The sequence below is a fragment of the Lycium ferocissimum genome, chromosome 6, assembly GCF_029784015.1.
Source record: "Lycium ferocissimum isolate CSIRO_LF1 chromosome 6, AGI_CSIRO_Lferr_CH_V1, whole genome shotgun sequence".
Classification (NCBI taxonomy): Eukaryota; Viridiplantae; Streptophyta; class Magnoliopsida; order Solanales; family Solanaceae; genus Lycium; species Lycium ferocissimum.
Genome location: NC_081347.1, coordinates 3,873,572 through 3,888,607, shown reverse-complemented (window position 1 = coordinate 3,888,607; position 15,036 = coordinate 3,873,572). Strand labels below are relative to the sequence as shown.

The window sequence follows — 15,036 nt, the reverse complement described above, 5'->3', positions numbered from 1 at the left end:
CAACGCGCCCCCCGTTAATCCTGTTCAAGTCGGATCATCGGTGGGCAACGTATTGGCTGGCGAGAATAACGGAGTCATGCTGCAATAGCTCCAAAACCAGTTAGACATGGTTATGGCTCGGTTCTGAGCCCGCAAGAAGAGATCATAGCGCAATTACAAAATCGAGGTCGGCACCGATGTGCCTGTCGAACATACCCGGGATACGGAGGAAAGACACGTCCCACGGGGTAACGAGAATCACCCCAGGCAAAGCAGCGAATTGATGAGAATGCTCGAAGAATTGACGAAACGAGTCGAGTCCGGCGAAAAGAAGATAGAGGCGAACGACAACAAGGTGAAGAACTACAACTCGAGGGTCGATCAGATTCCGGGGGCTCCACCAGTGTTGAAGGGACCAAATTCGAAAAAATTTGTTCAAATGCCATTTCCGCCGAGTGCGGCACCGATGAAAATCCCTAAGAGATTTCGCATGCCCGATATCCCGAAGTATAATGGGACGACGGACCCAAATGAATATGTGACTGCATATACATGTGCTATTAAGGGCAATGATCTCGCCGATGACGAAAGGGAATAAGTGCTACTTAAGAAATTTAGGGAAACCTTGTCAAAGGGGTGATGATTTGGTATCATAACTTGCCCAAGCATTCGATTGATTCATTTTCCATGCTCGCTGATGCTTTCGTCAAGGCCCATGTCGGGGCCATCAAGGTCGAAACACGAAAATCGGACTTGTTCAACGTCAAGCAACGAGATGACGAGACCTTCCGCGAGTTTGTGGCTCGATTTCAAATAGAGCGCATGGACTTACCCTCAGTCACTGACGATTGGGCCGTTCAAGCTTTCACCCAAGGACTCAATTCAAGGAGCTCGATCACATCTATGGAGCTAAACCAAAATCTGATAGAATACCTGGCGATCGCTTGGGCTGATGTACACAACAGGTATCACTCGAAGATCAGGGTCGAAGATGATAAGATTCTGAGGGCTGCTTCGGTATCATGGCATTCCGATAAAGGGAGTGATCAATTGAGGAGAGTGGTAGATTGTGATTCCAGATCGTCATATGACGGAGTACGGCCCCTTACCCACCCGATCGAAGGGGAAACGGGCGCAACAACGAATCAGGAAAGAATAATAGGAGGAATGATCGAAGGAATGATCGAGGCCAAAATAGCCGTGGACTGATAAACAGAAATGTTGTCAATAGAACCCCAGGAAATAGAGAAACTCTAAGGTTATCCGAGTATAACTTTTGCGTCGATGTAGCAACCATAGCGGCGGCCGTTATCCGAAACAAAGAAACAAGACATCCAAGGCCAATCCAATATGATCTAGAGAAGCGAGATAAAAGTCTTATTTGTAAGTATCAACATACTCACGGCCATCGGACTGAGGATTGTCGGCGGCTGAGAGAGGAGGTCGCTCCTCTGTTCAATTTGGGACATCTTCGAGAATTCCTAAGTGAACGAGGAAAAACCCATTTCAAGAACCTGGACTCCAACAAGCAGGATAGGCCGAAAGAGCCTCAACGAGTGATACACATGATCATGGGAGGAACTGACGTTCCCCTTGGGCCGGTTGTAAAATGCACCAAAATTTCCATAACGAGGGAAAAACGTATCCGGAATGATGACCCCGATGGTCCCATCACGTTCAATGACGAGGACATGGAAGGCATTGCCCAGCCGCATAACGACGCACTGGTAATATCTGTCCTTGTCAATAAATTTAGAATTAAATGTGTGCTAATTGATCCAGGTAGCTCGGCTAATATCATCCGATGGAGAGTCATTGAACAGTTGGGACTACGAGATCAGATCGTCGAAATATGGTCCTCAATGGATTTAACATGGCATGCGAGACGACGAAGGGTGAGATCACTTACCGATCAATATGGCGGAACTACGCGGCAAACATAATTTTATGTGATGAGGGAGACATGGGATACAATGCATTCTTTGGGCGGGAAGTGGATTCACCTCGTGAGAGCGGTCCCCTCAACTATGCATCAGGTATTGAAATTCCCGACCCCAGAAGATATCAAAACCGTCCGTGGTGAACAACAGGCCACAAAAGAAATGTTCGCGGTTGAAGAATCTGTTAAGACTATAAAGGCGCCAGATCAGAACGAAGGGATTAATGCCAAATAGCAATCACAGATCTCGATCCCGGAATCCTCGAAAGATCGGAATGGAGACACAATAGACGAAGAGTTAAAATTCGGAGTACCGAGAACCTTTGTGGTGCCCGATGATTCTGATGCCACTAAGTCCACAGTCGAAGAACTCGAGCAAGTCATACTGTTCGTTCATCTACCAGAGAAGAAGGTATACCTGGGCACGGGGTTAACCCCCGAGCTCAGAAAAAAAATTATTGAGTTTCTTAAAAATAACTCAAATTGCTTTGCTTGGTCCCATTTAGACATGACAAGTATTCCACCAGATGTGACGACACACAAGTTGAGCCTGGATCCGCCACAGCCCGAGCTAAAACATGCGTTCGTCAAGGACGAGGTAACCAAGCTCCTTAATATAGGGTCCATTCGAGAGGTAAAATACCCAGATTGGTTAGCTAACGTTGTAGTAGTGCCTAAAAAGGGGAATAAGTTAAGAATGTGCATAGATTATAAAGATTTAAACAAGGACTGCCCGAAGGATTCATTTTCTTTGCCCAGCATCGATCGCATGATCGACGCTACTGCGGGTCACAACACGCTGAGTTTCCTCGATGCCTACTTCAGGTACAACCAAATACAAATGGACCCTAAGGATCGAGAAAAAACCTCCTTCATAATTAGGTATGGCACATATTGTTATAATGTAATGCCCTTTGGCTTAAAAAATGCAGGTGCCACCTATCAGCGTTTAGTCAATCGCATGTTTGAACACCAAATAAGGAAATCAATAGAAGTTTATATAGATGACATAGTCGTTAAGTCCCCGCAAAGGCAGAGGACCATTTGAAATTTTGCAGAAACTTTCGGTATATTAAGAAAGTACAACATGAGTTCGAACCGGAAAAATGTGCCTTCGGAGTCGGATCGGGCAAGTTTCTCGGATTCATGGTATCAAATCGGGGGATCGAAATCAACCCGGATAAGATAAAGGCAATTGAAGATATCACCGTGATCAACGACATCAAAGGGGTACAAAGATTGACAGGACGGATAGCTGCCCTAAGCCGATTCATCTCCAGATCCTCGGACAAAAGTCATCGGTTCTTCTCGTTGCTAAAGAAAAAGATTGACTTTGCATGGACCCCGAATGTCAGATGGCCTTAGCAGAACTCAAAAGGTACTTATCAAGCCCACCTCTACTCCACACGCCAAAAGCGAACAACAACAGTATACATACTTGGCGGTGTCCGAGATAGAGGTGAGCGGTGTCTTTGTTCAAGAGGAGAAAGGTACGCAATACCCGATTTACTATGTAAGTAGAACCCAGACGCCGAAAACCAGGTACCCACATTTGGAAAAACTCGCTTTGGCTTTATTGAGTGCGTCTAGGAAATTAGAACCTTACTTTCAGTGTCATCCCATACGGGTCGTAACGTCGTACCCCCTAAGGAATGTCATGCATAAACCTGAACTCTCAGGCCGACTAGCAAAGTGGGTTGTGGAGATTAGCGGGTATGATATTGAATACAAACCCCGAACTGCGATCAAATCCCAAATACTGGCGGATTTCGTGGTCGATTTTGCACCGGCCATGATAAGGAAATGCTTCTTACCTCGGGGACTAGTACGGGGGTACGGACTCTTTACACGCCGGTGCGTCTAATGTAAAAGGGTCCGGTTAGGTATCGTTCTTAAACCTCCTCGAATGACGTAATAAGACAATCTATTAGATCGGCCGATTTAACTAACAACGAAGCCGAATATGAGGCTATGATTTCGGAGTTTAGAATCGGCTAAAAGCTTGGGAGCCGAGATCATAGAGGCCAAATGCATTCTCTCTGGTGGTCAACCAAACGAATGGAACCTTCGAAATCAAGGATGATCGAATGTGGAGATATCGAGAAAAAATTGCGAGGTTGTCCTTTGCCGGTTCAAGAAGTGGACGTTGGAACACGTACCCCGGGATCAAAATAATGAGGCGAATGCCTTGGCAAATGCGGGATCCTCGGTCGAATCGAAGGGTTCAACTCCGTGAGTCGTGGTGCGGTGACAAAATCGGTCATAGAGACTGGCCACGCCGAGATAAACTCGATCGGCTTTACTTGGGATTAGAGGAACAAATACATAGATTATCTTCAAACAGGAAAGCTACCATCCGATGCCAAGGAATCAAGAGCCCTCCGAACTAAAGCAGCTAGATTTTGTTTGGTCGATGGCCAGTTATACCAAAGGTCATTCCACGGCCCCTTGGCGAGATGCCTAGGACCAGGAGAAACCGACTACGTTCTGAGGGAAGTTCACGAGGGGACTTGCGGAAACCATTTGGGAGCCGATTCATTGGTCCGCAAGCTGATCAGAGCAGGATACTATGGGAACGAGATGGAGGAAGACGCCGAAACCTTCGTTTGAAAATGTAACGAATGCCAAAGGCACGCCCCGCTTCTTTATTTACTTATTGACTTATTTCGCAATTTAATTTCGAATTTAATTTAGCAACATATTTTTGGCGTCACGCATAAATTTAATTGTTCTCCATTTTAAGGTTAAACAAAGAGAACCACTCTTTATTAACGGAAACGATTTCTTGGCATATTGAAATTCTTTCAGCCGATTCACGACAACATATTACTGTCAATTTCTTCACTTCCAAATAACTATCTTGAAGTATTAATTGGTAATCTAATAAAAATAGTAACTAATTTGTCGGTGGACGAGGTAGGTGTATACCAAGAGGGTTCAACATTACTATATGTACATAAAAAATAAAAAATAAAATTAATCTTCTTTATACAATGTGATTTTTTGGCGACAACAGCCTCCTTCATCCCTCTAACTCTGCTCATGTAATCTACTATCACAATTTTAAATTCATTAATAGTAAAAAAAAAAAACTTTAACCTATCAGCATATATTTTAAATCTATGCGGAGTTTATCTAAATAGTAATCATTGATGGAATTGACTCAATGATACAGTCATAATCAATTGGGAGTTCTTGACTGCGTACTTATTTGGTAATTAAGACCCTAATCTTGAACATACTCTTATTTGGATACTTGAAAACAAAATGTAACGAAGTCAACATTTATTTGTATAATTTTATTTTGAACACTGACGTTTTTAACTTCACCTGTTGATTTTGGTTTTTCCAATTTAATTGCCTTTCATTTCCACTATTCCTCTTTCTACGTATACACTTTGTACTTTTGGATTAAGTCAAAAGAAAACAAAAGTATATGTACAATTTAGTAAGTACTATAATCGAAAGTGTAAGGGGTGGTTTGGTACGACAAACCGCACCAAACCGATAAACCGATAAGCAAAAAGAGTGATATATTCAAATTTTAAAATATTTTATACATAAAAATAATTATTTGTAATGTAAAAATATTTCTTAATTTTTTTCGTAGTTTTTATCTATTATCATATTATTCAAGCTTGAATTTAAATTTTAGATGTCAATAAGTTTTATATCTTATGGATGTTAGTAACTACCAAAACCAACACAACACTAATACTAACAAAAAATTCAATTTACTTGAAAATAATGTTTGGTTTAGAGAGTGAAAATACATACCTTAAGTTTTTTCTTGTCATAAGTTATACTTATTAGCCGTACTTATTTTAGCATGACTTAGTATTTTTAGATTATGGTCATTTTCTTTATGGCTTATTAATTAGCAATATTTATTTTAACCGAATAGTCTTTTGGATAACTTATCACTCTTCTGGCATTTTTGGTTATTTTCTTAAAACACCTTAATTATATAGTTGTATCTTACTAGATCTAAAGAAATATTTGAAGTAAAAGTTATATATTTTGTATCAAGACTAAAAATAACCCGAGAAAATCCGAGGTTGAAAAACCCGAATTTTATTGGTTTGGTTTCGTTCTAAAAAAAAAAAAACCTTTTTCTACTACATGTACAGGAGGGTATTTTTGTAAACAAACAACTTTTTCTTAAAAGTTATGCAATGTATGTTACTTTTAATACAACAAACCAAACAATCAATAAGAAATAATATCAGGATAACTAATCCCAACATAAATAATCCCAGTATAACATATCCCAATATAACTAATCCCATCATAACTTGTGTTCAAATCAAACGACCCCTAAGTATCATATAATGGAAAGAAAATACCTTGTGATGTAGAAATGCAGCTAGAAATCCCTCGTGCAAGAAAATTTTGAAGTTAAAGAAATAAAACCAAATGGGTCACTAGTATGCTCTTTATTCTTTAAGACGTAAGAGTAAGTCTATTTAAGCTTTTATTGGTAAAAAATTTATCGTAAAAAATTGTGGTGGAGTTGAAAGTACTTCTCCATCTTTAACTAGAGACTCCATGTTTGAGTCCCGAGTATAAAATCGCTTTTAGTAAAGAGTGTTTTATACCCAATGTGAGACTTTTCTGTGCGAATCCAAATTTAGCAGCTCCAATCTAGAAATCGAACACCATGTGATAAGCAAAAAAAAAAAAATTTAGAGTTCTCATTTTTTAGTAATGTGTTTTTCTAATAATGAAATTTAAGCATCTCCTTTTTTTATAATTGTGGTATCCAGTCAGTTTGTGCGCAACTAAGCATTCGACTTTTTTACCGCGTAATTGTTGCCTTCTAGCAACAAAGATCGCGTAACTTGACCACTAAAACTTAGGGAGATAATAAAAGTTACCTAGCCTTTTTGGTCTTTGCTGGAATTCAATTTGAACCTTATCATCACTTTTACTCACTTCATTAACCGATGGGCTACATCTCGGTACATCAAATTTAAGCATCTTGCATAAGCAAACAATTTTTCTTATCGGCATAACTTATGAAACAATGCATTTATTGAATAACTTTAACTCATTAGTTAAAGTGACAAATTGAGTGTTTTCGAATTCAATATCATGATTTTGTTTATTTTTCTAAATCAACTTTAAATCAACATGTGCATTAAGCGATGATAATGGCGCATAATTATTCCCGCATGCATAGCTGGTTCTTGTTCATTTGCTTTCTTTAGAAATCAGAGAAAACACTTTACTTGGAAAATTTACAAATAGAAAGTATTAAAAATTACATTAATGATTGGATATGTTGTGTGAATTGTGAAAATAAAACCAGGGAATTGTTTATCCAACTAATTTTTTTTTATAATTATGATAAGATTATTGGCGGTAACTCTTAAGTAAAAAGTATTTTCTCTGCGCCATTTATATAACATAATTTCATTCAGCATTAAATTTAAGATGTTACTATCATTGGAGAGGAAACATTACATCAAATCAATTTTGCATCATTTGCTCATGTCTGTCTTTTTACTGTCCACCTCCTTTCAAATTCAATAGATACACAGTAATCCACCTGAAATAAGTTAGAATTCTTTTTGCAATCCTTCCTTTCAAATTCAATAGATACACAGTAATCCACCTGAAATAAGTTAGAATTCTTTTTGCAACCCTTTTGTACAAGACTCTTTTCTTCATATAATTTAAATAATGTTCGTTCGCTAAAGAAACCTTCCTTTGGAGGCTGCAGGATCAACCAATGAGTCCATGTGTAAGGTCCTTTCGTGAAAGAGATCATAATTGGTATTTTTAAGAGTTTGAAGTTTCGAGATTTGTGGAACTCGTATACAATAATATTAATTGATTGAATTGCATCAAACATTTTGAAATCATATTTAATCAAAATCTATTCATTCGTAACCAATCCAAACAAGAATTTGATTCTATATATGTTGTCCATTATATTGTTATTCGACTTCCAATCCAAGAACAAATATTTCTTTAAGATTTTTTGAGATCTTGGACTTGTAATTTGAGCTAATCTTTTTCTAACTGAAAAATAGTGATATACATATAGCACTTGAAACATATGGAGTAATTTTTTCTAAGTTTGGTAGATGCATGAAAAGGATGTTTGCCGAAAGAACTTTAATTGTTTTTAATAATATTGTAATGAATCAGCATGAAAAGTTTGGGAACTGTGAAATTGATGTTGTATTTTTGCCCGCTAATTATGATCACTCTTTTGTTCGGTTTTTGTTTTGGCTCCTTATGTTGAGTCATCGATTAAGACCCTAATGCTTTGGCTCGTCATTCAAATATTGGAAGTTTATGTTATGTGTATTAATAGTGCATTTTCTCATGTTGTTATATTAAGTTTTAATTTATAATAATATGTAACTATATGTATTTAAATATGATATATTAATCTGAAAAATAAAATAATAATCTACTTTAATTAGTTAATCTGTGTTACAACTTAATTCATACCGCCCCCTCCGCAACCTCGAGCACCCCATTACTGCTTGTTTGGTATAAAACATTTAATACTAAATTATATTTAAGTAAACTATCGTTTTCATACATATTGGTCACATTCGATACTTACACCATATGAAATAAATTTACCATGCATTAATAGTTAAATGTTAAAATGAGAACACAATTCATGAGTAAATAACCATCAATGCGCGAAACATATAAACTTTTGGGAGAAATGGTTATTTGGCCCTTTACAAACTTTTTGTTTTTTGTTTTATGACCTTTTTACAAGAGATTTTCATTTTTTTACACATAAGAGATCTAATGAAAAAACTCATTTTCTTCTATTCAAATTGTAAGAGGCCAAGAGATCTTATTTCATCTGAACTTTCATGAGTAAGTAACCCATTATCCAACATGTGCACCACGGCTAAGTGTGGAATATGTGTACCAAAAAAGTGTTTTACATTTATTAGTTTGGAGTAAATAACGAGCGCAAATACATCTTTAACTTTAAAATATATTGTAACTTGTTAAGTCCTATCTTTTCCCTCCACATGTTAGGCTGATTACGGATGCTTCGACCTTCCTAATCCGTGAGTAAATGACTAGATTGAAATTTCTTGATAGCAATTGGATTATACATGCAATATTTTTTTTTGTTTTTATTTTTAAATAACGTTTATTGGCCAGTTCTTGTATCTTCCTTAAACAATAGCTATTATTACGGGGAAAAAAAAAATCAAATTTCATGGATAAATAAAAAACAAAAATAAAATAGGGTGGACAATTCTTAATGGTTCAGTTGAGTGCGGCAAGTATTGAAGATTATTGCTAAAGTTTGACATAATATAATTACAGTCAAACCTCTCTATAGTAGCAGTGTTTGTCCGGAAATTTCATGGCTGCTATAGTGAGGTGTTGTTATACATGTATACTGACATTCGATATTTAGATCTCATTTAGCTTTTATAAACAAAAGTACGCAAACAATTAACTTTTTGTACTTTTTATGGTATAAACGAAAATAATATACTTGTAAATTTTAGAATCTCAATTGATTTTCGTATCTCATAAATTAAAAATTGAAAAGACTAATAAATTACTACTAAATCCATAACTAGTTGTATCACACAGATAAAGAATTAAAATCTATGGACCATATGCATTTTAAATTAATTGAGAATTTAAATATTTCAAGCTTTGTGAGTTAACTCTACAATTTAGGTCGTTTTTCAAATTTTAATCTCTTAGTGATAATATAATGCTTGAATTGACGAAAAATTTTGTCCAAACTTTCAGCAAAAGGTGATTCAATAGCTTTCCCTTGAAGGTCAGTTTCCTAAGCTTAACAACACGACTCTTCTATCTTCAAGTTAGTAAGTTGAAGCGCTCTTCATTGACACTTTTGTTGTCACATAATATATTTCTTACAAAATATTATTACACGCTATTTGAGTATGGTCATTATAGAAAGGTAATTTTACAAAAGAAAGGTGCATCGCTATAATGGATGCTATCATTGTATGTTGCAGCAGAATCTTTCTGTATAGAGAAGAAATATAACATGAAAAATAGGTTCCTAGAAAATCAAAAGTTATAAATAAATGTCATATAATAAATGACAATTATAGAGAGGGTTGACTGTATTATTCATAGATTTTATTTTTTATTGCAAATAAGATAGTATATAAAATTCGTCCGTTGACTAGGTTAACAACAGGATCAAGTGAGCTTAAATTATTCAATCTTTTCTTCCAATTTCATTTCTTCTTCATAAACATATGGATGGCATGCACTCCTAGTAAAACGAGACACACAAATTAAAAAGAGTCGGGCCACGTTTTGCCCAACAACGTATCGAAACGCTACAAGAGAAAATACGAATGAGGGATGGAAATCTTATGTAGCTAAACGGTAAAAATCTATTGCTAATTTTATTTTAGAGAAAAGGTACAAATATACCTCTTAACTTTGCGATTTAGAGTATATATACCTCTCGTTAAAAAAGTGGTGCATATATATCCCAGCCGTAACAAAAAATGGTTCAAATATATCCTTATTGTCAGTGGCGGAGCTAAGATTTTCACTAAGAGGGTTCAAAATATGAAAAAATAAACACACGAGGAAGCCAAAGTGAATCCAACGTCTACTATATATACATAAAAAGTAATTTTAATCATGTATAAACAGTGTAATTTTCCGTTGAAGGCGACTCGGGCTCTTCCTCCCTCCGCCCCTACCTTCCGTTACACAAAAAATTGAGTTAGCTACGGGTTATTTACACAAAAAAATTTGAGTTAGCTACAGATTGCCGTCGAACTTCATAGCTAATTCCTATTTTTCTTTTGTAGTGAGATGACTTTATGTTCTATGCACCGTTTGATGTAATGAATTTTTTACAGTATCGAATTAAGTTGACTTATAATATTCGGTATGTATCCATATCAAGCATGATAAGATCATTTGAAAATAGAATAATAATCGATTAAATTACACTGATATTATAATATTTTTTAACTGGCAATATATATAACTTCATCTCTATTTAAGTACAATAACCCTGTGATCCGTTGTTAATGAGTTAGTTATGTACCGTAAGCATTACACAAAATCTAATGTATCTCTAGGCGCAAGCCAAGACCTAATGGCTGAAATTAGATTTTATCGTTTAGTTGGTGAACTAAACTTGCTACTTCAAATATACTTAGTTTTTATCAATATTATTCCAACTCCACCAACCTCACCAATGTCACTTCAGTTAGAGGAGTGCGTTTAACAGAATTCTCTTATCACCACAAACTATAAGTCCTTCAAAGTCAAAAGCTTAGAAAAAAGAAAATAATTAATTAAACGGGATCCTTAATTAAATTTAATCAGAAGTGAATTCAAGATTTTAACTTATGGGTTTTGAATTTTAGGACATGACACTCTAGTGTGTTCGGGACAGATAATTTATACTCCATTTAAGTGAATATTTTTATATAAATACAAAATTTGAGTCAAATTTATTGCATTCTGTCAGTATACATGGACACGGAAAAAACTTGCACGATTTATCTATCTATTTATTTGCTTATTTATTTATTTATTTATTTATTTATTATTCTCATAAGTGAGTATTTCTGTAAGTGAACAAACTGAAAAGAATATGTTTTTGGAAAAGAAAAAAATTGCACTTAGCATGCCAGAGTTATAAAAATTCCGAGCTATTGTCGTTCTTTATTGTAAGTTTTTTCCTTTCAAATACTATATGTTATATTTTGGAACATGCCAGCACCCAAGTCCCAAGTCCCAAGTTATTGTAAATTATATTTTCCCCTTTTGACTGATCAACTGCTTAGAGCAACATTTGCCTCTTTTTAAGGGGTCCCTCTTCATGCATGTATTACTTTTTCAAACATTAACTAAGATATTTAACATTTAACACTTTTAGTGGCATGACATCCTCAACTAGCACAGGTTCCTAGTTGAATTTGGTGGTCCAATTTCAAAGTGGGACACCAAACTATAGAGCTGCTGCTATCACCAAAGTATCTACATGAAAGCTACAACCCGACATGATAAAAGTTTTTTTCAATTTAATTAAAAAAATGTGATGCAAGCTGATGATAAAAACTATGTTTTTGGGTTGGTTAGTGTCTGCACAATGGATGTAATGGTAATAAATAAAATAGGCATTAGTAAAATATAGCATACCGTACAAAATTTGAAGATTAGTTGAAAATGTGATGCAATCTTTCTTTACACATCCAAGAGATTTATATGGTGCTTTAGATGAAAATTGTAAACTATATTATGGTGATGACTAGTTAACTGAACAAAACCATGCTGGGTTTTTAGTGTAGTAGCTGAATTTTTTTTTTAATGATTTCGCGATTTTTTTCTTTTGGGCATAACAATTATTTGGCAGAGAATTTGGGCCTATCATCTAGCATACATCTCATTCGGATCAACTAATTTTGGCTCAGACTCTGTACATATCTTAAGAAATTCTCTAATTAAGTATAAATTATATATTTCAAACCAGTAGTTAAATGTGTTTTTTTAGAATGCCGAACTCGAACCTACAATAACCAAATCCTGAATATGTTTTTCACAAAACTAACCGGAAAAAACTTTTTCTACATGCAGTACATAATTTTAAACTGTGAATTAATTTACAACATTATCGTCTACAAAAGGGATAATAACTAGGGGTGTACATGAATCAGATTAGTTCGGATTTTTCAAATACCAAACCAAACCAAACCAATAAATTTGGGTTTTTCAACTTCGGGTTTTCTCGGGTTATTCGGTTTTTTCGGGGTTTTTTTCCGAAAAAGTCTTCATACAAAACAATGACTTTTACTTTAAATATTTCTTTAGTCCTAGTAAGATACAACTATATAACTAAGGTGTTTCTTAAGAAAATAACACAAAATGTGAGATGGGTGATGACATCATATTGAAATATTCAACAAAAAAGATAATAAAATCGGTTAAAATAAGTATTGCTAATTAATAAGCCATAAAGAAAATAACTTTAATCTAAATACTAAGTTATGCTAAAATAAGTACGGCTAATAAGTATTAATTACATGACAAAGAAAAAAATTAAGCTATGTATTTTTACGCTCTAAACCAATTATGCAAAACTAAAGAATAGATATCCAACATTACTGTCATTTCTAGTGTTAGAATTGAATTTCTTTTGTTAGCATTAGTGTTGAGTTGGTTTTGATTTGGACTTTATTTGAATTACTAACATCTGTGGGATATAAAACTTATTGACATTCAAAATTCTAAGTTTAACCTTAAAATAATATTATAAAAGACAAAAAACTATGAAAAAATTTAAGAATATTTACAAATTACATTACAAATAAATATTTTTATGTATACAATATTTTGAAAATCGAATACACGTAATGTCGGGTCGGTTTGACTTTTTTTTAGCTAAAATCAAACCAAACCAATTATGGCTGAATTTTTTTTTTCAACACCAAACCAAATTACTAGTCTAATTTTTTTCTCGATTTGACTCGATTTATCTATTTGTAGGCAGTTTGTCGATTTTCTTTGTACACCTAGCGATTAATAACATGCAGTTTGAACACAAATTGGTTGGGAGTTTGACTTTTATGAAGTTATGTTTTCAAAAATAGACAAACCTTCGTTATGTGTGAAGATCGTGGGGTTCTTGGCAACTAGAACTTCTCACTTTTATATAATTTAAGATTTAAGATTCTGGAAATAAGCATGATATTAGCTTCGTCTTTTGGAAAATGTAATAAAGATTAATTTTAAGAAGCAATTATTTCGATAAAATGGGTCGAAACAAATGTGTAAGACAAGATAAGATTTTTTATTTAATAAGCAAAAAGAAGCATCAATTACTGCTTCACATCTTGCAGAAGGATATGTGTTTTGTTTTATGAGTAAGACCAATATCATACTTGCCCTTGCAACTTAAGCCGACGCGTTTCTCAACGTACATACATAGTTGCGACTATCAAATACTCTCTCTATTTCAATTTGTTTGAACCTATTTTCTTTTACCCTCGCGCTAAACGTGAATTTACTTCTTTCCTAATTAAAACAAATTCACTTTACGTAATGATTTACACCACACAAATTTTCAAGGCTTATTTTGAACCACAAGCTTTCAAAAGTCTTTCTTTTTTCTTAAATGTTGTGCCAAGTCAAATGGGTTCATATAAATTGAAACGGAGGGAGTATGATTTATGAGTAATCAAACAAGACATCTAGATCACATATAGAATGAAATTATAGTGGTTTGTCATGACTAGTATTGTTTTTTTATTCTTTAATGTTTGTTACTTAGAATCATGACGAGCTAGCATGATTGGTAAGTGATCTACTAATATAGCTTGGCTGAATATAACATGAAGTCATATCAGTTTGTAATGACTTGTATCCCGCAATTCACCAAATTTGATTCCGCCCGCCGTCTCTTTACGATCTTTGCCACTCAACTTAAAGTATATTAGTTTTAAATTTCTTTAATTAAAACATAAAACAATTAATTCAACCGAAATATCAAAAGTGGGGACAAAATTTAAATATTGAGCCGAGGCAGAGCAAGTCTTAACCCTCTGTGGGTCCGAGAAGACTGCAGCAGATCTCTATTGAGTCTGGCCCTAAAAAGCCCAAATCCAGCCCTTGTTGGCGTGTTAGGCCATTCGCTAATGGATCATTGACACTTATGGCCTTATTTTGTGTTGGCCTTTAATTTTAGGGTCATTTGCACTATCATCCTTCAAAGGTCCTGGTCTTTAATTTTTGTGCCTCAAATTGGTGGTCTTTAATTTTTGGCCTTCGCCTAATATCATGAGGTTTGACATTCAAACCCAGGTTTAGTCAAAAAAAAAAAAATGCAAGACAGAGTTTTGTAGCAAAATTAGGCCTATTCGGGCTAAAATTAGGCCTGAGGCTGAGTTTTGAAACTCTACCTGCAAGTAGAGTTTTGCATTCAAAATTCTGCACAGTAGAGTGTAAAACTCTGGCTTGCGATTTTTTTTTTTTTTTTTTTTTTTTTTTTAACTAAGCTGGGGGTTCGAACCCAGAACTTTGAGGTATTAGGCGAAGGACAAAAATTAAAGAGCACCAATTTGAGGGACAAAAATTAAAGACCAGTGCTTTTGAAGGGACATCCGCAC

The 15,036-nt window shown here is 35.0% G+C and overlaps 1 protein-coding gene across 1 annotated transcript; it reads left to right on the top strand.

Annotated features, from left to right (window-relative positions):
• Positions 1 to 666: 666 nt before the first annotated feature.
• On the top strand, positions 667 to 2,153 carry LOC132060502 (uncharacterized). The gene is made up of 3 exons (XM_059453522.1): positions 667 to 1,048; positions 1,270 to 1,706; positions 2,016 to 2,153. The coding sequence occupies exons 1-3, from the start codon at positions 667 to 669 to the stop codon at positions 2,151 to 2,153; spliced, it is 957 nt and encodes a 318-aa protein (XP_059309505.1).
• The last annotated feature ends 12,883 nt before the right edge of the window (positions 2,154 to 15,036 follow it).

Excerpts from the sequence above, each read along its gene's own strand:
- LOC132060502 (XM_059453522.1), top strand. The coding sequence starts at position 667 with ATGCTCGCTGATGCTTTCGTCAAGGCCCATGTCGGGGCCATCAAGGTC. Across the intron at positions 1,049-1,269 it reads ATTGAGGAGAGTGGTAGATT|CAACCATAGCGGCGGCCGTT; the intron begins GTGATTCCAGAT and ends GCGTCGATGTAG. Across the intron at positions 1,707-2,015 it reads AGCCGCATAACGACGCACTG|GTATTGAAATTCCCGACCCC; the intron begins GTAATATCTGTC and ends ACTATGCATCAG.